This window comes from Hippopotamus amphibius, chromosome 8 (assembly GCF_030028045.1).
Source record: "Hippopotamus amphibius kiboko isolate mHipAmp2 chromosome 8, mHipAmp2.hap2, whole genome shotgun sequence".
Taxonomy (NCBI): domain Eukaryota; kingdom Metazoa; phylum Chordata; class Mammalia; order Artiodactyla; family Hippopotamidae; genus Hippopotamus; species Hippopotamus amphibius.
In genome coordinates, this window is record NC_080193.1 from 15,766,886 (window position 1) to 15,791,122 (window position 24,237).

Here is a 24,237-nt window from a genome sequence, read left to right on the forward strand (position 1 = left end):
ACCAGATAATAGTATCGACGACCACAGCGACACAGATAACGCTTCCTAGGCACCAGGCACGGTGCTCGGCATCCTTTTATTTCATCCTGATAACTGCTCCACAAGAAAGGCCTATTGGGCCCATTTTGAAGATGGGGAAACTGAGGTTCAGAGATGTTAGGTAATACATGGCAGAGATGAGATTCAAACCCAGGTTTATCTAACTCTCAATTCCGTGCCTGGCTAATACCAGGATGCTATGGTTTCACCTAGAGAGTGGAGCTGAGTCTCCACCTGGAATCGTGGATTAACCTTCCCTGGCAGGCTGTATGCTTTCTGGAGATCTCCCTGGGAGTGTCAGAGGGATAGAAAGGAAACTTTTTGCCAGGGATCACTGGGAAACACAGCCCTAGGGAGATACTCAGAAAAAGGAGAGGTTTCCTGTACGATAGTGGAGGCATGGCCCCACTAACTTGGATCATGAACTAATTTGGCCAGGAAGATGCTTCTCAAAGCCCCTGAGGATAGGGACCTTCGTTACTCATCTTTACTCTAATGGACACTGATTGTCAGCTTCCCCAGCATTCATGCTCCTTTTTTAGGCAAAATCCTCCATTTCTAAGCCCAAAAGTAAAGATCACAGCCCATGATTAAGCCAGTAAGTTTCCATCCCACTTCCCTGACCCTACTGATTGGTTCAGAGGTGAGCACGTGGTCATGGTGGTTGACTCAGTGAACCTCAGACTTAATCTCATTTCTTTACTATGGACCAGTACAGGGAAGGGACTGAGACTTCTGAGGCCACCACACGCAAAGTCGAAGAGTGAAGCCATCCTGGAGAAGAGCAGAGCTGAGAGATACAGAGTCTTGACATGAACTAAGCCCAGATCCAGCCATGACTGAAGCCCACACAACCTCTGGACTTTTCAGTTACATGTGTAATTGAAATAAATGACCTTCACATTACGAAAAAAAAAAAAAGCTCAAGCTTGTTTCCTGTCACTTGTAGCCAAGCCATATATCCACACTACCACAACCATCGGGCAGCAATAAAGACCTGCTTATTTTCCAATTAACAAACTAGTTTTTGGCAGTTTTGCCTAGGCACCTGCTTCTCTGGTCAGTTAAAGCAGCAGAACCACCCATAAAATCCTAAAGACTACACTGAAGTCTAGCAACTTCAGTTCCTGTCTCAGGGATGCCAAAACCAGCCAGCTCTGCGGCTCTGGAGGGCAACAAGCAGGATCCTTTCTCCTTTGCCCTCTAGATCTTGAGTAGCTAACGGCACGGCACACAATTCTGACCTCAAAGTGAATGCTCAAAAATGGTTCTGTCCATTCAAGAAGATTTATTTGTGCAGGAGGGGCTATTACTGGGACAAAGGCACAATCAGACGCAGGTCTTGATGACAAGGAACAGGATGCCCATGCCAACAGTGTGACCTGACTGAGGATCAGGACTCACTCCAAGAGGCACAAATGACGCCCCCCTCCAGCTTCTAGTGCCAACCACTTACCAACCAATTTTTGCTGCCACAATTCCTGGTGGGAGAAATCATAACAAAAGGTCTAAGGTTGCCGTGGCATGCTGAGCCCAAACTGTGCTAAGGCAGGAATTGCAACATATACAGGCAGATCAGAGGGAGTTGATAAAATACCGGCAGTAGCCTTGCATAAAACATACACACCCACACGTATGCACGCGCACACACACACACACACCCACCACCAGTCCCCATACACACAAAACATGTCACCTTTTAAACGAAAGCACTGTTTCCCTCCTCTGGAGTACTTTCAGTTGCACTTTCAGAAGCTACAGTTTTGCAACCATCTTGGTGTAACTGAAAGAATGATCAACTGGGCACCAGGAAACCTGGTTTCAAACCCCAGCTCTGTAACCCTGGGCAAGTCCCTTACACTCTCTGGCCTCAGTTTCTCCATCTGTAAAATGGAGACAAACAATCTCATTCCTTTACTATGGACCAGCAGAGGTAAGGGGCTGGGACTTCTGAGGCCATATGATTCCAGAATGGAGGTTTAAAACCGGGAAGCCCAAGACCAAATAGGACCCACAAGCCAGTGGGGTTATTTAAACTGGTTCACGCAAGGCTGAAAAATTTTTCACTGGGTGCTTACATTTTAAAATTGGGGCACTTCTCATAAATGTCACGGTCTCTGACTTCTTTTGATAAAGCCAAAGATCTGGCAGCCCTGGGCCCACAAACAGGGGCTGCACAAAGTAAAACATGACACCGCTTATACAGAAGTCCCGCCAAAACCACATGGCCTAAGTCTAACCTCGCGGAAACATCAGACAAAACTAACCTAAGGGACATTCTGTAAAGCAGCTGGTCCCTACTCTTCGAAAATGTCAAAGTCACAAATGACAAGGGCTAAGCAACTGTTCAAGGTCGACACAACAGTTAATGCAGTAGGTGCCCCCCAATGGGATCCTGCACCAGAAACAAAAATGTTTTAAAGGATGCTATTGAGACAAATTGCTGACATTGGAAAATGCTTAGATCAAAGTCTTGATTCAACATCAAGTTTACTAGATCTGGTGGTTATATAAGAAAGCATACAACCTAGTCTCAAATGGTCCACCAAAAGGGGAGGGGAGAGAGAGAAATCAGGGTTGAGGGGAGGGGGAACTGGAGAGAGGAAGCAAATGTAAAGAAATGTTTAAAACTAGTGATTCTAAGTTAAAGAGGTACAGGAATCCTTTGAATTGTTTTTGCAACTTTTCTATAAGTTTGAACTATTTCCAAAAAAAGCTAAAAAAAAAAAAAAGATATTACTGAGTGATTCTCAAATGTTCACATGCAAAATCCCCTGGAGGGCTGGTGAAAATATAGAATCCTGCACTCTCCCCAGGGCTTCTGATGCAGTGGGTCTGGAAGGAGGAAAGTAGGAATTTGCATTTCTCACAGGCTTTCAGGTGGTGCTGGTCTGGGACACGCTTTGAGAACGACAAATGGTACAATCTAGTTTAAATTGTGAAAGTGTCCACCAGAAGAAGCTGACACAGAAAGAGTTCTTTAAAAGCAGAACTAGGAGAAGGATGGCAAAAGGGACGAATGTTTTCATCATGAAACTTTCTGTATCATTTCACTTGTTCCCAGGTGTACATATCTGAATGTCTATAAAGCACCTCCGCCAGCACCTGCCTGGAGAGTGGCAGATGGTCAATACGTGTTAGCAACCTGCTGGGACCTCAGTTTCTAAAATACAGCAAAGATGCCAGGTGACATGGAACATGGGTGCTTCTTGTGTCTCCTGGGTGCGGGGAGTGGGAAGCAGGACTTCCACTGGCTCATTCTTGGGGAGAAAAGTCCTTTGGGTCACTCCAACACGATATATGTTTTCCCCTTGGAATTGCCACTACCGAGTCAGGTCAGACCCAGATTTCTCAAAATTTCTCCCAATTGTGAGATTCTCATCTCACGTGGTTCAGGCAGCCAATTTTTGTCAAGACACGCGCTCCTCCTCCCCCTCTTCCGGGCGGGGCGGGGGGTGGTAATGAACCTTGGCCTCGAGCCTCATTAAACCCCGTTATATAATCACCCCCATCCTGAGTCTCTGTATAACCCTTCCAGGGGCTGGTTTCTTGGGAGTCTGCAGCTCGGCTTCATCAGTCTTTATTGCTACCTGCTGCCGCCACCCTAACAAATCAGGCTTCTGACTCAGCCTCGAGGCACACGAGGCCAGGCCCTCAACTTAGGGTCTGCTACCTGTCGCTGAGAACAGGAGTTGCTTGGAGAAGAGATGAGAAGAGGGCACGGTGAGATGGGGCAAGGTGAAGGCATGCTGTCCTTCAAACACCTGGTGAAGGACAATAGTTCATAAGATCGGGGCCCTGTATTAAACTCCAGCTGGTGCCACTGGGGCCAAGGTGGGGGTGTCCGGGTATCAATCAGTCACTTGTTTGCTTTGGGAGCTGCTGCCCTGAAGCGTTTAACCCCCACCCCCACCCACCAGGCAGCTAATAAACACAAGTCCCCCGTCATTCCGCACCGTCTACCAAAGATGTTCCGGATGACATCTTTGGGCCACGTTCTGCAGCTGCCTGGCCCCTGCAGGGGTGGCTACCACCTGGGACAGTGGGTCCCCTAAATATCAACCCCAGAGTCTGGTGGGGTAACAGTTCACTAGCCAGCGTGGATGCTGGCCGCTGAGCAAGCACTGCGCCCTGGCGAACAAGAGGTGTCCGTGGAGCAAGGCTGTCTCCCACCGCACAATCCCCCAGGCTAGGCAAGGGTGCCGGAGAGAAACCTTGAACCAGTTACGCTCCCTACTTGCTGAGCACCCAAGTTTCAGTGGAGACAGGGTTGCCATTTCACACCCCAGCACTGCAGATTCATGGATTCAGAATGAGTGCAAACTCCACCTTCTCCCTGGCCTGTGACCTTGGAACAGTTACTTAAATCTCTCAGCCCCAGCGTCTTCATCTGTAAAATGGGGATTATAATAATACCTACCTGATGGAGGACTGTGAAGCTTAAACAAAATGATAGAAGGAAATTGCTTTGCCTGAATTGATGATGCTTGGGACATTGTCAACACACAATAAATGCCAGTCGCTATTACCACCATTTTCATCACTGTTACAAGCTATTCCATCACACAATGTACAGCAACAGCTCCCCAAGCTACCCTTTACTGAGACTCACTGTTCTAAGCTCTGGCCTCCGAGCTAGGAAATTTACATGATCGCCTCATTTTGTCCTCACTATACCCTTGCCGGGTAGAAACAGACCCACGGGGCTCAGTGATGTGCCCAGTGATATGTGAGCCACCACTCCGTTGCTATAAACCCTGAATCACTTCCGCCAGTGGGTAATGAATGATGGTGAATAATTACCCCTCCCATGTAGGTGGCATTTTTTTCATTCTGAAGAAGCTTCTTTATAGGGCTCATAGAGGCTACCTGAGCTAAGTCAGCTGGGATCAGAGATGCCCTCCAAGGAGCCACAGACACACAGCTTATTGGGCCAAAAATGGTCCACGGGTGGAGGGCATCCATTCATTCCATGCACGAATGCAGCCTGGAATAAATAAATACGGCGTGAATGGAGAGGTTAAGCCCGTGGTTCTCTACTTCTCTGGGAAGCAGGTTCACTCCTGAGTCAGCCTCTTCCACACTGAGCAGTAGAGTCTGAGACCTTGTGTTCTGCCCATGGCTAACCTTAGAGACAGATTCCTCAGAAGCCAGGGCCCCTTCTACTCCCCTCTCTCCCCCTGCTCGTCACCCCAGACTAAGGAAGGCGGGCAAGCCCCAAGGAGGTAAGTCCTTCTCGCAGCCCACCCGAGGTGGCTAGGCACCCGAGGGTCCAAGCCTCGGCCACTCTGCAGCCAGAATCTTCCTAATGCCGACTCTAGGCATTACCATCAGGGGTAACAAGACGCAGCGTCACCACCCTTCATGGTGCAGCCACGCCAGAGCTGACAGTGACAAACGGGCGGACAGACTCAGCCTGGCAGGGACACAGCCTCAGAGGCTCCCTCAGCTGGGCCGTGGAAGGAAGGCTGGCACTGGGGCCCAGAGGCAGGAAGTTCTCCTCTGGAACTCAGAGAAGGCATGAGACTGGGACTGTTGGAAGCAAGGGGAGCCGGTGCCGGCAGCTGTGTTCTCCCAACAGCCCTGGCCCGGAGATTCCAAAACCAGCATTCCACATCAGTCAAAAGATCTGCCTAGGAAAAGCCACTCTGCATACTCCCTGGGTAAGCCTTAGAGTTTCTAAGCTCTGGAGTAGACCTGTGTGGAGTTTCATCGCATAGCTGGGGAAACTGAGACCCAGATAGAGAAAGGAAGATGGGGTACAGGTTAGAGTTGCATTTGGATTCAAAACCTACAACGTGGGTGAGGTCACTAAACTTTTGGAGCCTCAGTTTCCTGATCTGTAACATGGGAATAATGATGTCTGCTTCAAAGAGTGCAGTGAATCTTAACTGTGACAATGCTGCTGACATGCCCGGGGGGACAAAAGTCACACAGACATTAGTGACAACACTGAGACTCCAGCAGAGAGCTTCTCATTTCCTGATCTGGAGCCTGTTCCCCCAGGCTGCCTCTGTTTCTATTATTTGTTAGGATCAAAGAAAATGGGACTGGTCCATAGAGGTCCAGCTAATATTTGGGTCACACACTTGTTCTACTGAGACTCAAATGCTATCTTTCTCCCTCCTGAGAGATCAGAGAGTGACCTCTTTGCATATAAGGACCAGGACTATCCAAAGAGACAACTGTGCTTCTAGGGCCTCAGTATCTTGGAAGCTAGTTTTAATTCAGGACTTTGCTCCTGCCCACAGGCAAGCAGGGAAGCCTCTCCTCCCAGATGGAGACGGGGGCAGGCATGAAAAGTGGGGAGCTATGGTGAATCCTTGCAAAACTCTTTGGCAGAAGCCAGGCTCTGAACATGTAAGTCTGTGGGGGTTTTTTAAGCAAGCTGGAGATGTTTCTACTCTGGCCAGAATTAAAGTGCAGAGCTATGGTCAAACCCTCTGAGGCAGCCATGCTGACATTCACTCACAGGATGGTGATGCTCCAAGACAGATGGCTGCTGAAGGCAGACGCCCAGAACACACCAAGGTAAATTCCAAGCATTCTTAGGGCCATAAGGAAGTGTGTGTGTGTGTGTGTGTGTGTGTGTGTGTGTGTGTGTGTGTGTTGTGGGGGGGGAGGGGGAGGAGTGCTGAACAGAAAGGCATTTAGCCACAGCCTCAAATTTCATCATGGAGCTAGAGGATGGAAATGCTACTAGGATAAGAAGCCAATAAACATCAGAACAACAACTACCATTTATTAGGGAATTACTGTGTGCCAAGCACTATGCAGACAACTTGACTCATATGAGCTGATCTAATCTTCACAACCATCTATGATGTGAAGCTGTTGTTATTCCCGTTTTACAGATTAAGGAAGCTGAGGCTCAGAGAGGCTCTTAACTTGCTCGAGGCCAGCACACTGCTCAAAAGTAACAGAGCTGGGATTGGAACCCAAGGCAGCTCCCTCCAGGGCCCTGACACCCTGCCCCACCCAGCTGCCATCACACATTGGATGTGTCATCACCCCTTTTTCTTGTCCAGGCCTACCCACCGTCATGGAATGTTTCTAGTCTCTCTGACAGTGATTTCTCTTGACAAATTGATAAATTGGTCTTCTGGCATTGACGTGTGTCATGAGTGCTATTTTAGTTTGCTTGATTCGGGGCCTGTACCCTCTGGGCACTGAGATAAGCCAGCCTCTGGAACGTCTCCTTAACTGATGTCCACACGAGTCTCTTCTGGTACCAGACCCGCCCCTGATTCGTGCAGGGGACTCATGAGACACATCTGTGGACTGTAAACTGAGTTCATGGTTCTGCCCCAGGCCAGGCATCCAGCTAGGCTAAGGCAGAGCTTCTGAACCTGACAGTCTTGATACTGGACATTTAAGTGTTGTGTTGGATGTTACACGTGCAATTTTCCAGGGAGAGAATTAATACATTGCACCCAATTCTTAAAGGGTCCATGGCCTCCCTAAAAAAAATTTCAAAACCCTTATGTAAAGGTAAAGAATAGAACTCCACGTTTACAGAAAGGTATCCTGTTGGATACTTGAGGAAATTGGTTATCAAATCAGGTATGATGGTTAAGCTTGTATACTCTAGAGTTAGAATCAGATTCAAATCCTGACTCAACTCCTCCATAGCTGTGTGACTTTAAGCAATTCTTTGATGTCCCTGGGCCTCAGTTTCCTCATCTATACAATGGGGATAATCCCTGTGTACCACTAATTATTGCAAGAACTAAATGATATCACACGTGGGTGATGAGCACACACTGGTGCTCAGTAAACATCATTTATCATTTATCAGAGCATCAATATGTGGACACAGTATGGCTGTATTAAGGGCAAGGGGTTACTTTCTCCAAATTCTAGCACCCCCTCCTCTTCCTGAGTTCCCAGGCAACGAAGTTCTTGTCGTGGCTGGTGGACTGACTGGGTGTTTTTCAGGGGCTCCCCTCTGACCACATCTGTGCCTGTTCAGCAAAATGGGCCTCTGGGCAGAGAAGATTAAACGCCTTCTGAGACTTCAGCCCTTGATCACCAGAAAGTTCCATTTCCTCTCCCCACTTTGCTGCAAAATTCACGGGAGCAGAATGTAAGCCACCCCAGGCCACACTCAGCCCAGTTTGAACCCAAATCCTTCTTTGAGATGTAAAGGTTATACGAGTTGACCCGCGGTGGGAGAGAAAATTACAAAATTGAATCAGAGACGCCGTTTTCACAACGGCCAGGAAAAATCCTGTGACCCGGCAGCTGAGAAGCAGAGGAGAGAAAAGGCTTATGTTTCCTTTAATGCTCTGCATGTCTGCTTCCTGCTGTCACCCCTACACACCTACAGGCAAAAAAAGAGGAGGCACACGAAACCCATGACAACAGCCTCCCAATTATGCCCCCTTCTCTCTGAAACCATCCCAAGGGGCGTGAGTGGCGCAGGTGGAGGCGGTGGGCTGACCGCGGATGGGGCGTGTTCCACGCGCATTTCGCGAGTATTTTCACGGAAGGAAAAGAAGCGGGCGCACTCCGGGAGCGGAGGGCAGCAGGTGCAGCTGCCGGGGTGCGCATGCGGGGGACTTACTTGCGGAGAAGTTGGCCTCAGAGTGGACGGGAGGGGTGGAGGGCAGGAAGGGCGCGTGTCCCACGAAGAAGGAGCGGAGGGAGCGCTCGGACAGCAGCGGGGAGCGCTGCTGGGAGGGGATGTTCTCGCAGCTGCCCACGCTGCTGTGGATCTTGAGGTTCAAGGGCTTGCTCTTCTTCTTGGCTCTGAAAAGAAGACAGAAAAAAAAAGATGGAAAATGTATGCCTACGCACACACAAGGAGAGTAGGGGGACCCAATCTCCTTAGCACGGCACCCAGTACCCACTCCCCACCTCCATCCGGCCCTGCCACCCTCTCCGGCTCCCTCCCACCGGGCTCCAGCCACATATTTTGTGCCGCTTCTCGCCTCCAACCCTCGGCTTATGCTGTTCCCACAGCCTGGAAAACCCTCTCCTTCTTTGTCGGGTCTTTTATAACTCTGGTGTCCTCTCCTCCAGGAAGCCTTCCCTGACTCCCCAGTCCATCCCTGCCAAAGTTGAGTGTTCTTCCTCCAGGAAGCCTTCCCTGATACCTCCCCTTTCCTCCTGGCTTGGGTTGGTGACCTTCCTCTGTCCCCCTAAAATATTCTCTATACCTCTCTGTGGCTGCACTTTCCTATTTTTTCCAAATCTGTTCTTTTAGGCCTAGTCTCCCAAGTGGACTGAGGGTCTTTAGGGCCAGTGACTCTGTATTGTTCGTTTCTCTGCCTTTGGCAACCAGCACAGAGCCTGGCATACAGTATGTGCTCATGAAATGCTTATTAAATGATCGATCTGGAGGAAGACCATCACATAACGCTGCGTTTTAATTCTCCATCTTCTACCCCCTACTGTGAGCTCCTTGAGGTTCGGAACCTGTGGTTTTCGTTGTTGAAGCTCTCAGACCCTAGCTCGGCCCCAGCTGAATAGAATGTACCTCTTGAGCTGATTCTGAAACGCTTCTCCCCTTCCCCAGGAGTTTAGGTGATTAGTTGAAGAGAGTGTGGTTCAAAACTGCATCCAAAATTAACCTCACTGCTCTGGTCGCGCACCTCCCCTAGTGCCCTGTTCAGGTGTGGCCAGGAGTTGGGCGCCCTCTTGTGGCCAAAGCAAAACCGCCTTGCAAATGTTCACAGTTCTGGATGGAGGGCCCTGGAAGGTGTTAATTTAAGACTAGAGGCCTCCCACACAGGCAGCCGAAAAGTCACCCTCTCCAGGAGCCCTGCTGCTTCTCAGCTTTAAGGAGTTCAAGTGCGCCTGCAGAGTCGCCCCCTCGCAGCGCCTGCGCTGGCAGCCCTGCTTCTTATTCCCCCAGGGGTCTGCAGCAAGGTCCAGCAAGGTGCCTCCTGTTAGAGCAGCACGTGTTGGCTGGCTCACCCTGCCCGCGGTTGGAAAAGAAGGGGGAGCGGAGGTGGCATTTCATTCCACGTGAGCGTCCAGTGGTGGAGATTCAAAAAGGTGTCTATACAGAGGGAGTGTAACGTAGGAGTTAAACTCACAGGCTTCGGGGTCAGGGAGTCTGGAGTTCAGGTCCCGACTGTGACCTCAGGAAAGTGATCTCACCTTTTGTGCCTCAGCTTCCTCACCTGGACAATGCGGGAAGTCATAGCACCTACCTACGGAGGATGTCCTGACAATTGTATGAGATCATGTGCTCGGCACAGGGTCCAGTATGGAGTGAGGGTTCAGGGTACCTGTTATTAACATCACTATGACCAGCTTAAACTGGGTGTCTGTACAGCATGGACTTAACCTTGAAGAAGCAAAAAAAACTGAAGCCAAGCCATGTTTTTCACCTGAAACATCCAGCAGTCCCCTCAACCCACCACTACCCTGGCAGATGAAGAGGACGCAATCAAACCCTCTGGCAATAGATACCAGGATTATCTCTCCCAAACACAGATGGGAGCCTTGAGGCACTGGGCCACTAAGTGATGAGGTCAGATCCCTTGTACACAAAGAACCAAGTCTATATGTAAAATAGATAACTAATAAAGACCTACTGGATAGCACAGGGAACTCTACTCAATACTCTGTCATGACCTATATGGGAAGAGAATCTAAAAAGGAGTGGATATATGTATATGTGTAACAGATTCACTTTTCTGTACAACAGAAAGTAACACAACATTGTAAATTAACTATGCTTCAATAAAAATTTAAAAAATTAAATTAAAAATTTTAAAAGACAAGCAAGTCTAACCCAGCACAAGTGTAATAGCAGCTCAGTGGTGCTTCATGGCATGGCCACAGATGGAGCAGAGAAGGGACGTGTATAAATAAATGTTAATTGGACAGATGGATGGATAAAAGGATGGATGGATGGATAGATGAAAAGATGGATGGGTGGAGAGAGGGAAAAAAGGTGAGAAGTGGAAGGATGGAATGAATGAAGGACAGATAGGATGAGAGGATGAAAGAATGGGAGGACAAATGGATAGAATAAAAGACAGACTGAGAAGATGGAAGGATGGCTAAAAGGAATGGGGGAGGATGGCAGGGTGGATGGAAGGAAGAATGGATGGAGGGATGGATGGGAGGGTGAAAAGGTCAAAGGATGAAAGGGTGATGGATGGATGGTTGTAATGAAGGAGGAGAGGATGGTAGGATGGAAAGATGGATAGAAAGAAGGGAGGAAGAAAGGACAGGAGGAAGAGAAAGTGGGAGGATGAATGGCTATTTAAATCAGAATGAGTGGAAGGAAGTTCTACATGGCTTCCCAGCCACCAGGGAACTCTTTGTGGACAGGATGTAGGATTCACCTTTACCACCTGTGTTCATCACCCAGGCCTGCTTGGAGGGGAAAACAGACACAATCGACTGTGTCTGATGACTGTGACTGTAACTAAAATGTAGTGGATATTTTGCAGTATATCCTGCAGATGCAATTAAAAAGAACATCCTCTCCACGATCTTCTATATCTATCACATAAATGTATTTTCTGGAAATGGGGCCAATTCTGGGGAAAGTAGCAAAATGAGATGGCATGAAACACTGGCACGGGCAGCTCCATCCTTTGGGGCTGTATCAGCCCTGGGTGGACATGCTGCTTTCCGGAAGGGCAGACGAGGGCTCTCTGACATGGCAGGCTCGACCACAAACTGCGCCTAGGAAAATGTGCTTGTTTTACCAGGTACAGCAAAGGACTAGTCCAGTGTTGGCATCTAGAAAAGCTCTTCCAACCTTCCTGATTTGCATAGCATATTTGAACGAAAAGGATCCTGAGAATTCTACCTCCTCTTATTGGTTCATTACTTTCCATTTCCAGCCCCCCAGTTCTGAACCAAGCCATCTTCCTCCCTCACCTAAGCTACTGCTGCTGCTGCCTCTTAAAATCCCAACCCCACTTTTGTTTTCCTTTGCTTTTTTTGTATTGAGGTAAAATTCACATAAAGTTAGCCATTTTCAAATGAACAACTCGGTAGCATTAAGTATTCACAATGCTGTGCAAACACCACCTTTATCTAGTCCCAAAATATTTCCCTCACCCCAAAAGGAAACCCTGTACCCATGAAGCCATTACTCTCCATTCCCCTTCCCTCCAGCCCCTGACAATCACTGACGTTTTCCGTCTCTAAGGATTTGCCTATTCCGGCTATTTCATATAAACGGAATGAACTGTCCAATACGTGACCTTTCACATCTGGCTTCTTTCATTTAACATCATGTTTTTGAGATTCATCCACGTTGTAGCATGGATCAAAATGGCATTCCTCTTAATGGCTGAATAACACCACTCCACTTATAATTCTTCACAATGTATTTTCCACCCAGCAGTGAAAGTGATGTGAAAAAACGGTACATTGTTATCACGTCACCCTCAGCTTACAAACTTCCAAAGATTTTCCATCGTTCGCCCTTCCCATGGCTTATGAAAGCTTCATAGCACCCCCAACACCCACTCTCCAACTTCCTGTACCATCACCTTGTCACCCTCTGACTCTGGTTATCTCCCTGGCTCTTGACCACGCCAAGTTCTCATCCAACTCAGGGCCTTTGCACATGCTGTCCCTCTGCCTGGGGCACTATTCCCCATCCTGTCTGTTAGCGGAGACCTACTCACCTTTAGGCATCACTACCTTAGAGACGCTGTGCTCAACCCTCAGAACTAGTCAGATCTCTAGGCTACGAGTGCTCCCAGCACTATGTGATTCTAAATTTACTTATGTGGTTACTGAATGTCTGTCTCCCCCATGGCCTGTGCCCACCACACACAAGGGAAGAACCTGTATCCCCAGCACCTAACACAAAGCAGGCATGCCACGTGGCAGAGCCAGGATCAGATGCCAGGTCCACAGACTCCCATCTACGTCCATGTGCCCCAACTCAGGCTAGGACCTGACATCCTCCATCTGGAGGGAAATTCTAAAGGACTGTGGCCCAGTTTCGATCTGTGAGTCAGGAGGACTGTTCATTAGCATCTTCCCAGTGAATTCTCAACTATGGACTCCTTGAGGGCGGCGATGCATCTTGTTTCTTTCACCAGCCTCTCACCACCTCTGCCTGGATCTGGCAGACAGCCCTGCATTCACAAGGCTCCAGATCGATGCCCATTTGCCAGCCTGCCTCTCAGAGCCTCCATCACTGATGGTCAGGCTTTGCACCATTTCCATTTGCTGGATTTTGAGTTAAGCTCTGAGCCGCTGGCTCCCATGGCCCCTCAGCTTCCTCAAGTGTGGGGCTGTGTCCCCATGAACTCAAAAGCCTTCACTAGCCAAATCCCTCAGCCTCTCATTGACAGGGTCTGGGGCGCCTAGCCCTGCCGACTGGGAGGAAATGACAGGGCTGGGAACAGTCAAGCTCCTCGCAGGCATGGCAGGAGGACAGGCACAAACACATTCTCACACACCACCGTGGGCAGCAAAGTGCTAATCCAGTAGCCGTTTCCCCAAACAGGAAAAAAATGCCCGCTGGTGTAACCTGGAGCTGCGCGAGCTGCCCTTCCCTCTCAACCTGGGCCATTTAAATCCTTTGCAGTCGGCCTGATCTGATTACCCAAGAGGAGACCTCCAGGAAAGACCCTTTTCAAAACCAAAGAATAACACCAGTTCTTGGGTAAGACCGAGTGGAGGTTGGGGGAGTACTTAAGGACTCTCGGCTCAGCTGCACAGTGCCTGGGGAAAGAGGAGGTTTGGAAAAGCCTAACACTGGGAGGATGTTTATTGAGAATCCACTGTGCTCCTTGGCCACAGGCAACAACCGTCATTTCTCGCTTAAGCATGCCCAGAGCATGGCAAGAACCAACAGGGGCCTTGGCAAAAAAAACGGGCAGCGATGAGTCAGTGCAACAACATAAGCTGCATTTCCCCAGGTGTGGAGGAAGAGGCAATGCTTTAGTTGAGACACAGATGCCATTTTTGTATTTTAATAGTTGAAATATGAAATATTGATTTTGCACACCAAATCCACAATTTCATTCAGTTATTTCCCAGTATGCAGCCTTATGTAAAATATACTAAGAAGAATTAAAAGAAGAAAAGGAGGTAGAAGAGAAACAGAAAGAAGGAGGAGAAGAAAAAAGAGGAAGAAAGGAGATAGAGGGAGAGACACTGGTTGAAAAAAATGTCACGTAAATTCTAGTATAGGTCCCACGAGACTGGCTAAAATAGAGTTGACAGCACCAAATGTTGGCAAGGATACAGAATTCTCATAAAATTCTGATGAGATTGTGAATGGGTACAACCATTTGGAAAAACAATTTGACAGTATCTACTGAAACTGCACATATGCTCTGACCCAACAATTTCACCCCAGGGTATCATGTCCTTAACCAAAATGAGTACCCACGTCCACAGAATGACCTGTGTAAGAATATTCATGCCAATGTCATTCATATGGACAAACACTGGGAACAATCTCAGTGTCCACTGATGATAGAATGGATAAATACATCGTAGTATACTCACACATTTGACTATTGCATGACAACGAGAAAGAGGAGACTATGACTATACTACAATATGGCTGAGTCTTAAAGACACAGTGTTGGGCTAAAGACGCCAGCCACAAAAGAGCATATATTGTATGAGTCCATTATGATTCCATTTACATGAAGTTCAAGAACAGGCAAGACTAATCTATAGTGAGAGAGGCCAGAAGAAATGATTTTCTTTGGGGAGGTTATTGACTGGAAGGGGAATCAAGAATCCTTGTGGGGGCTAGATGTGTTCTCTGTCTTAATTGGGTGGTAGTCACTTGGTGTTTTGATAAATAAATATTCATCAAACTGTACATAAAAAATTGTGCGCTTTACTTCTGAATGAAAGTTATGCCTTACAAAAAGTTTAAAAAAAAAAAAACAGTGAAAAAGACAAGCAACCCAATTAAAAAGTGGGCAGTCGATTTGAAGCGACATTTCTCCAAAGAACATATACAAATGACCAAGAGCCACATGAAAAGATATTCAACATTAGTCATTAGGGAAATGCAATGCACACCCACTAAGATGGCCATAATCAAGAAATCAGAAAATAGTAAGTGTTAGTGAGGATGTGGAAAAATTGGAACCCTTGTCCATTGCTGGTGGGAATGTAAAATGGTGCAGCCACTGTGGAAAACAGCTTGATTGTTCCTCAACAAGTTAAACATGGAATTACTATCTGACCCAGCAATTCTACTGCTAGATAAATACCCAAAAGAATTGAGAACAGGTGTCCAAACAGAAACTGTACACAATATTTACAGCAGCATCATTCACAATAGTCAAAAGGTGGAAACAACTCAAATATCCACTAACAAATGAATGGATAAACCAATCATGGTCTACCCAAACGACAGAATATTACTCAATATTATACAGTACTGATTCATGCTACAATGTAGATGAGCCTCAAAAATGTGAGCTAAGTGCAAAGGCCACATATGACGATTCCATTTATGTGAAATGTCCAGAATAGGCAAATCTATAGAGACGGAAAGCAGATTCGTGGTTGCCCAGGACCGGAGGCAGAAGGGGGAATGGGAAATGACTGTTTAATGGGTCTGGGGTTTCCATTTGAGGTGACAGAAAAGTTCTAGAACTGGATAGTGGTAATAGTTGCACAAGATTCTGAATGTACTTAATGCCACTGAATTGTACACTTTAAAATGGTATATTTTATAGGATAGATAAAAGATCGTACTATATAGCACAGGGGACTATATTCAGTATCCTGTGATAAACCATAATGGAAAAGAATATGAAAAAGACTATATATTTGTATAACCGAGTTATTTTGCTGTACAGCAGAAATTAAACACAACACTGTAAATCAACTATACTTCAATAAAATTTAAAATAAAAAATGGTAAATATTATGTTATGTGTATTTCACTACAATTAGAAAAAATAATACTGATACAGGAAGTACATTTCTCCTGCTTCCTAGCTGTGTGACCTTCATCAAGTCACTTAACCTCTCTGAGCATCAACGTCCTCACCTGTAAAAAGACCTAATAATGCCTCTATCTCACAGGGTTATATGAGGATCCAATGAAATAATGGATTTCAGTGCCTCCTACAGTATCTGGCACCTGAGCTAGGGAGCTCTTCTCACATTTGTCCCTTGCCAAGAAATTTATTTTCCTCTAGACAGACTTATGGGCAAAGTCCTTCCCATGTGGAAGTAGGTCAGGACTCAAAACTAAGAGAAAATGGGTAAGTATCCACAAAGAGGACTAAATAATTCCTCTTTACCCTGGACCTCTTGCCTCAGGACAAGCACATGAAGGTCTGAGGAACAGGCTGACCCAATCCCTGGGGTGATGACAACAGATATGGGCCTTCCTGGAAGACGGGCAGTTACAAGATTTTCAAAAGCATCCAGAGAAAAGGCTCAGCGAGGAATGCTTGCTCAAGGCAGCCTTTTCCCTCCACTGCGTTCTTCCTAGGACCCCTCCAGGTTCTCACCATCAGTGCCTATTATATGCTAAGGGATCCCTCGGCACCACTCAGAATAATTTTATCACCAAAAGAAGAGAAACACCAACTGACTCTGACAGGGTAGTCATTGGGGGATGAATCTGAGACTGGCCAGTTTATGAAATTCTTATTCTAGCGGTGTGTTGATTTATTCATTTGCTCTTTAGGCTATTCTAGAATTAGAATATGGGCCCCATGTCAATCTTGTTCACCAAGGGGAATGCCTGATACAGAGTGCCCCTGAAAGTACATGCTGGATGGATGTATGAGTGAATATTATCACCGAGCCTCATGGGCAGTTCCATTCCACAGATGAAGAAACTGAGTCCAGAGAGCACCAGGATTCAAACTCAATTTGTCCAAATCCAGAGCCCAGACCCCCACAACGACATGCGACACCATCCTGGTCCAGCACCTGGGAGGGGGTTTTCCCCGAAGCTCGGGATCCTGGACCCAGACATCGTCATCATGAACTAGATGTTAGAATTCCAGGGTTCTCTGAGTGAGATTCACACGGGTTCCTTCCTTCTCACCTCGGTCACACGGAGATCTGGACTGGGGAACAGATTCTCACCAGAACCAAAGCAGAGTTTCCCCAGAGTATACAACAGAACGGCTAAGGTGCCAGAGAAGAGACGCTGCCTGCCTCTGACCCAACAAGCCCAGCTCCCAAGACACAGGGTCTGGCTTGGGAGGAAGATGGCTCCCAGGTCACGGAATCCGGTTTGGGGGTAAATGTGGATCTTGGGAGTGATCCCAGCAACTTCCAAGGGACCTCTGTCACGTGCAGGCCGGTTTTCTGCGGAGGAGGACAGCAGACAATACGGTAACGTGCTCGTGAAGGAATGGGAGTCAAACAGCCCGCGGCGCAGGTCCCGCGCCCCTTGTGCTAGCTGTGTGGTCTTGGGCAAGTCGCTTCTCCACTCGGCGCCTTTCTGCTTGTTTTTCAAAGAGGGCTATCAGCACGGTGGGCGAAGGATCACCCGAGACAGAAGGGGTCTGCGAGGCGTGAGGCCGGGCACCATCCTCTTAGTATGAACCTGTACTGTGTCCAGTCAGTTTCCTAACACACGAATGCGCGACCTCAACTCTGTTTTCCTTGTCTCCTCTTAACTCGAAGAAGCGCTACCTTGGCTTCTCCGTGCCTTCACTCTCCTAGAATCTTATCGCATCTTCCTTCCGCACATCCTTAAAGGCTCTGCCCGAGGATGAGCAGCTGTGAGCCCTCCAGAACCATCTGACTCTAGGTTGCCATCAACAGCACAGCATGTGCATCCATGTTGTGCCCCGAGCACTCACTGTGGTCCAGAAACCAGCTCCGCACGTGCAGTTATTAATGCGATCCTCCCCACAGCCCTGTGGGGAGGGTGCTATGGTTGTACCCATTTTACAGATGGGGAAACTGAAGCTCACAGAGATGATGTGGCACTTGGTTGCAAATTCGGCACAGGCCACCCAAGCACACTCTAAGCACAATGCACTGTCTTAGACACCACAGGGCAGAAAAAGGAGGTGGGAGCCCTGCCTCTGTTCTCAGCAGCCCCACCCTGTGTATCACTTCCGCACCAGTACAGGCCTGGCCAGAAAGCAGGAGTCTCCTCCACACCTGCCCTATGGCTGTGGGTATCTCACCAAAGCACAGCAGGAGTCTCAAATGCAGGTGTGACCCACCAGGAATTGTCTCTCACTGGAAGTAGGTCATCCAGGCTGCCCTGTCCTCTGGAGGTGGGTACAAAATGTAAGAAACCCTGAGTTATGCCTGGGGCATTGTTCTCCTTTTGTCCTCTGGGAAACTGCCTGCCAGTTTGAACTGGGCAGATCCAGCCAGATTCTTCTAGTTCAGAGGTGGACAAACTATGGGCCAACCCTGGGGCAAATCCAGCTCTCAGCCTGTTCCTGTAAATAAAGTTTTATTGGAACACAGCCATGCCCATTCATTACACCAGCGGTCCCCAACCTTTTTGGCACCAGGGACTGGCTTCCGGGAAGACAATTTTTCCGGGGGGGTGGGGGAGGGGGATGGTAAGGCCAGTGATGGGGGGTGATGGGGGACAATGGGGAGCAGCAGAGGAAGCGTCCCTCGCCTGCCCCTCACCTACTGCTGTGCGGCCTGGTTCCTGACAGGCCTCAGCCCGGTACCAGGCCTCAGACGGGTACCAGGCCTCGGCGCGGGGGGCTTGGGGACCCCTGTATTATACATTGTCTGCGACTGCTTTAGCTTGACAACTGTGCAAGTTAGTTGCAGCACAGGCTGTATGGCCAATAAAGCGGGAAATATTTGCTATCTTGCCCTTTACCAGCAAATTGTGCTAATTCCTGTTCTAGACTCCCTGCCCGCAGATGTTGATCACACACACACAAATCCTGAAGAGAACCAGAGTCTGCTTGGGATTTATTTTCCCTCAAGGGACAGCATCTCTCTTGACCTTTTGCATCTAAATAATGAACACTCTGCCTTCCCATTCCCTTCGCTCCCTGTAGCCTAGTCATGGGGGCCTGACTCATCCAGGGTCAGGCACTGGCCACATCCCAGGGTGGTAAGCATAAAGCCCTTTGCCTACACCTGTGTTGTCCTGTACAGCAGCCATAGCCACAGATGGCTACTAAAACTTAAATTCAGTAAGATAAAATTTAAAGTTCTGTTCATCCGTCTCAACTGCCACAATTTAAATGCCCAAAAGTCACATGTGGCTAGTGGCTACCGTATTGGACACAGAAAATACAAGATACTTCCATCATTGCTAAAACTTCTTTTGGACTTTGCTGCTCTAAACAACCCTGGTCCCGGCACTACAGGGTGAGGTGACCACTGTTCTGCTATCAGAGCATCTGCTCCATCCCCTCTCTCTCTCCTCGCTGATTTTCACCCTTCCTCTCCCAAGAGTAAAATTAACTGCTTCGCAAAAGACTGGAAACAGCTAAAATATGCCTCATAGGGGGCTGGCCCGTTAAATGGTATTAAATGGTACCTCCAGTTGATGGAACTGTGTAGGTGTTTAAAAGAATCGGGATAGTGAGAACACCAACATTTATTATTAACTGAAGGAAGGAAGGGGCAAAAACAACGTGTACAATTAGGTGCAGATAAATGCTGTTTGAGTCCACTTACACGAGGTACCTAGAGTAGTCAAATTCATAGAGTCAGAAAGTACACTGGTCGATGCCACAGACTGGGAGGTGGCGGTGGGATGGGGAGGGCGGTGGGGGAGTTTGTGTTTAATGGGGACAGAGTTTCAGTTTAGGAAGGTGAGAAATTCGGGAGATGGATGATGGTGAGAGTTGCACAACAATATGAATGTGCTTAGTGCCACTGAATTGTACAGTTAAATAGGGTTCAAACAGTATGTTTTATATTATGTGACTTGTACCACAATAAAAAAATAAATAAATAAATAAAACAATGTATACAATATGACCTCATTTGAGTCTTTAAAAGATACACATTAATGAAAAACATGAATCCAATAAATATTCCTAGGACAATGAGGTGCTCGGGCTCTACCAATGAAGGAGACAGACAAGAGCCAAGCTTCCCCTGGGCTGCTGTCCTGGCGGGGGGTACAGACAAAAAGAAGAAACAATATGGAAACTCTGGTTAATCATAAGAGCTACGCGGAGAATTAAAGTCAGGTGACGTAGTGACTGGGGTGGTAGGGCCTCTCTGGGGACATGGCATTTAGGCTGAGACCTGCATGTCAAGGAGAAGCCAGACTTCTCCTTGAGAGGGAGAGGGGACTCAGCAGTGAGGGAAGGTCAAGGCCAGGGCAGGTCAACTCACGTGAGGGAGGAGAAAAGAGGCAGCGGGGCCGCTGTAAGGAGAGGGGATTTGATGGTGGGAGTGATGGGAACCCGCTGGAGAGGTTTAAGAAGGAAGATGATGAAATCTGATTCTGTTCTTAAGAGGTCACTCTGCCCAATGTGTAGAGCGCTGACCGTGGTGGAAGCAGCAATGGGATGAGGGATCCAGACAGGAGGCTGTTGGAGGCACCCAGGCAAAAGAGGATGGCACCTTGGACCAAGGTCTCAGTCACAGGTGGAGGGAGGGGAGGTATTTGGGACTCAGCTCTCCAGGGACCTGGGGGCCAATTCAACGTGAGGAGGGCGAGAAGAAGAGATGTGAGATGCTTCCTGAGTCGGTGTGTCACACAGACCCTCAGTCTTGGACAGATACATTCACTTCTAAGATTACACAAGAGGCAGTTGGCAGGCTGGGATTTCCGGAGCAGGTGCTTTGTTACTTTTAGACTTTTCTTGGCCATTTGAACTTAGTAACAGGAGTATTCTTTTATAATAATAAAAGATAATCTTTAAATGGCATACTGTATTTTTTTGCTTGAATTTCTCTTTACTTTATTAAAATGAAAAAAAAACTTTAGAAAACAAAGGTTATGGGCTTGGAATAATGTGCTCCATTTTTATTTAATATTTCAACGATGTTTCATTATTTTTTCAAATTTTAAATTGAGAATCAAATTTGAGATGAATTTTGTTTCCCAAATGGCTGGTAGCAGTCAGCTGGTAACTGGTATCCTAGATGTAGTTGACAGATATTAAAATGTGGTAATTCATAGATTCCTAGAACTTAAACATATGTTTAATTATATAATATTATATCATACATAATATTAATTATATATAATATTATATATTTGTATACTATATATTATACCAAATTAAACATAATATCTATATTTTTAATATTTTTATATTTTACATGTGATATATAATTAAACATATGTATATAGTTTTCTATCTTTATATGATATATGATATATAATTAAACATATGCATATATTTGTATTTTATATATTATATATAAATACATTATATATAAATACAAATTATATATGAACATATATATATAAATAGGTGCTTGAAAAACATAAAATGTCTTAAGCACAGATATACTGGATTTTTTTTTACGGTTAAACTTTGCTCAGTAACAGTAGCTCTCAATACCCAACAGACTTTCTACCAAGACTTGAACTGGGGAAACTGCAAACTGTCCTCATGCACACATTCTCCCGCCATCCACTAAGACAGCCTTCAGATCCAGGGTGAGGGCAGGAGACCAAAAATGGTCAGGAGAGGAAAGGAAAGATGTTCCAGTGCAGAGGTCGGCAGACTTCCTGTAAACAGCCAGAGGGTGAAGTATCTTTGGCTTCACTAGCCCTTCGCTCTCTGTTGCAATCACTCAACGCTGCCCTTGTAGCACAAGCTCAGTCACAGACAGGTAAATGAATGGGCGGGGCCGTGTTCCAATAAAACTATCCACAAAAATAGGCGCTGGGCAGAATGTGGGCTGCAGCTTGCCCAATCCCTGTCCTAGGAGGGTCTGGACTTCTCTGAACCTGGGACTATTGAAACAAACCAGCCCTTCGGTTTGTTTCACCCTTCAATCCCACTCCCCATCGCCTGGCTCCCCACAAGAGCTCGCTGCCCCTGCCACCTGGACTTTATTTGGTATCTTTCCTTTCCTCATCCTGACCTCGCCCCTCCAGGGTAGGCTGGGTCTTGCCATAGCTCCTAGATGTTTCTTCAAGCTCCGGCCACAGTGTTGGAATACACATTTGTTTTTCTAATTATTTGATGACCTTGGGCCTCACCCACCCATTTGGAAGTACCAGGAGAACAGAGATCATGTCTGATTTGTTCTCTGTGGATCCCCAGGGCCCAGTACAGGGCCTGGCATATAGTAAGTGCTCAATTAATGAAATGAACGTCTGAAGGTCCGAGCGCACCCACTGTATCATCACCTGAATGCTCGGGGGCTCCTCTTGAAAGTGAGTCGGGGGTGGGGGTGGCCTTCCAGTGCACCCACTTTGCCTTGATGCCATGGGTGGGGGTGCCAAGCTGGCACCCCCCCTATATATTTACTTCTAATAGGAGGCGTTTGCTACATGGAGTGGCTGTGGGAGTGGTTAACTTGCAGGGAAGGTAAGTCCCCGTATCAACCATCTGGGGAGGGGGGAGGGGTTTGAATTCCTGTACTCATGGGACTGCTGATGTCAGCACTAAGACTGGGCTGGCTGAGATGCCAGGGGTCAGTTCCTGACACATTATCTCATTGGACTTGGAACAATTATTATCGCCTTTTTGCAGTGAAGGTTACTGGGGTTCTCCACAGCTCATGCACCCAGGTCACAACTCAATAAAGGCTCAGAGTGTGATCACAGATTTAGCTGACTTCAAAGCCAATTCCTAATTGCTCTGCCAATTCCACTGTAAGAGCTGATCGCTTATATTCCCATTTTACAGCAGTGCCTGTGCAGGCCTGGAGCTGTCCTGATTGCTGATTTCAGGGCTGGCCAGGGACAACCAGTTTTACACTTGCAAACTGGGCATCTTGCTGGTCTCGGCCAGTTCTTGACCTGGGCATGGACGACGCTGCTTCTGCCCCATGGAATAATCCAGAAGCCCACAGCTCCCTCTCCAGCCTCCCTCACCCCATCTGAGCTCACCCAGACAGCCATCCTCAATTCTGCCTTCCAGGCCTGATCTGTGTCGGCGTCCAGGCCCGCTGATTTTCCTGCATCCCTGTGATTAGGAACTAATCTTATATTTTTGTTCCCCAACCCATAAATCAGTTACAGACCAAATATTTACACAGGCCATCATTTCCGACTGAACCAAGGCTCATGACAGCCCTCATTATTAAAAAAGATGACTGATTGGGGGCAGAGATTTCACAGGCATGTGGCTGGATGTTTTCTTTTAGGTTTCCCTCCCCCTCCCCTGGCCCGAAGAAAAGACAATTTCCAAGATAAACTGGTACAGAGGTCTGCTCTTGCTGTCTCCCTGGGGCCAGTAGGATGTGGGCAGGTTTCCACCAGCCCCATAACTGATGGCTGGTGTTGGTTTCTTCCCCCTCCTCTTAGTCTCCCCCTTGGGCAGGGAATCATTTAACTAAACAGCCCCTAAAATCCGAAATCCTAAGGGAGACAGAGAGGGAAAGGGTCAGGAAGGAGAAACTCGGCAGCACCACTACCCCGAGTCGTGACACCCGCCCTACTGGGGGTGGTGTGGCCTGTCCAGGGTGACCCCGAGGTGGGGCCATGTGCTGAGCTGATAATATTGCTGGGTGGGGACGCAGGAGGTGGAGCTCCTGACCTGGCTCTGTCGTTACTTAGCAAGTCGCTGTGGGCTCTGAGGCTGGTTCCCCTTCCTGTCAAAGCAGGGGTTTGCTAAGTGGTCTCTGTCCCTTTCCGGTCCAGGTATCTTGGCTCTCATCGTGACAGCTGCTGTTCATCAAGCCCTTCCTATGAGCCTAGACTTGTGCTAGGAATTCTGTAGGTATTAGCTCATTTTAATTTTTAACATGGGCATCATCCACTCCAGAGCAAGAAACAGAGGGTCACAGAGGCTAAGCCACCCAAGGTCACACAGCACATAAGGGGCAGAGACCAGGACTTGAAACTGGTTCTCTGCCCTCAATGCTCTTGGTCCTAAAATATACTGCAGCCTCCCTGAGACCTGAATTTGCTTGGGGCACGGAGGCACGCCGTCGCGTGCATTCTTAACATCCTGATAGCTGCCAATGATATCAGGGTCAGCGTCCTAAGCAAAGGCAGAATTGACAATTGCCAGCCAGGTGGTGACTGCAAAGAGCCTTCTCTGCAAAGAGAGAGGTCAGCTAGAAATGTTTTTCAGGGAAACTGTGAGTATTTTGCCACCTATGGAACTCTTCAAAGAAGCTTCCTGCATCCTGGGAAAAATTAATTGGGAGTGAATCTTTCTGGACATGCCTGAAAAG

At 47.6% G+C, this 24,237-nt stretch overlaps 1 protein-coding gene across 1 annotated transcript in view; it reads right to left on the minus strand.

Annotated features, from left to right (window-relative positions):
• The window catches only part of KSR2 (kinase suppressor of ras 2), a 399,544-nt gene that overhangs the window by 151,606 nt on the left and 223,701 nt on the right, over positions 1-24,237 (minus strand). The window contains exon 5 of the mRNA XM_057745629.1: positions 8,606-8,790. Within this exon, the coding sequence (XP_057601612.1) occupies positions 8,606-8,790 (185 nt within the window). The remainder of the gene's footprint in view (positions 1-8,605; positions 8,791-24,237) is intronic.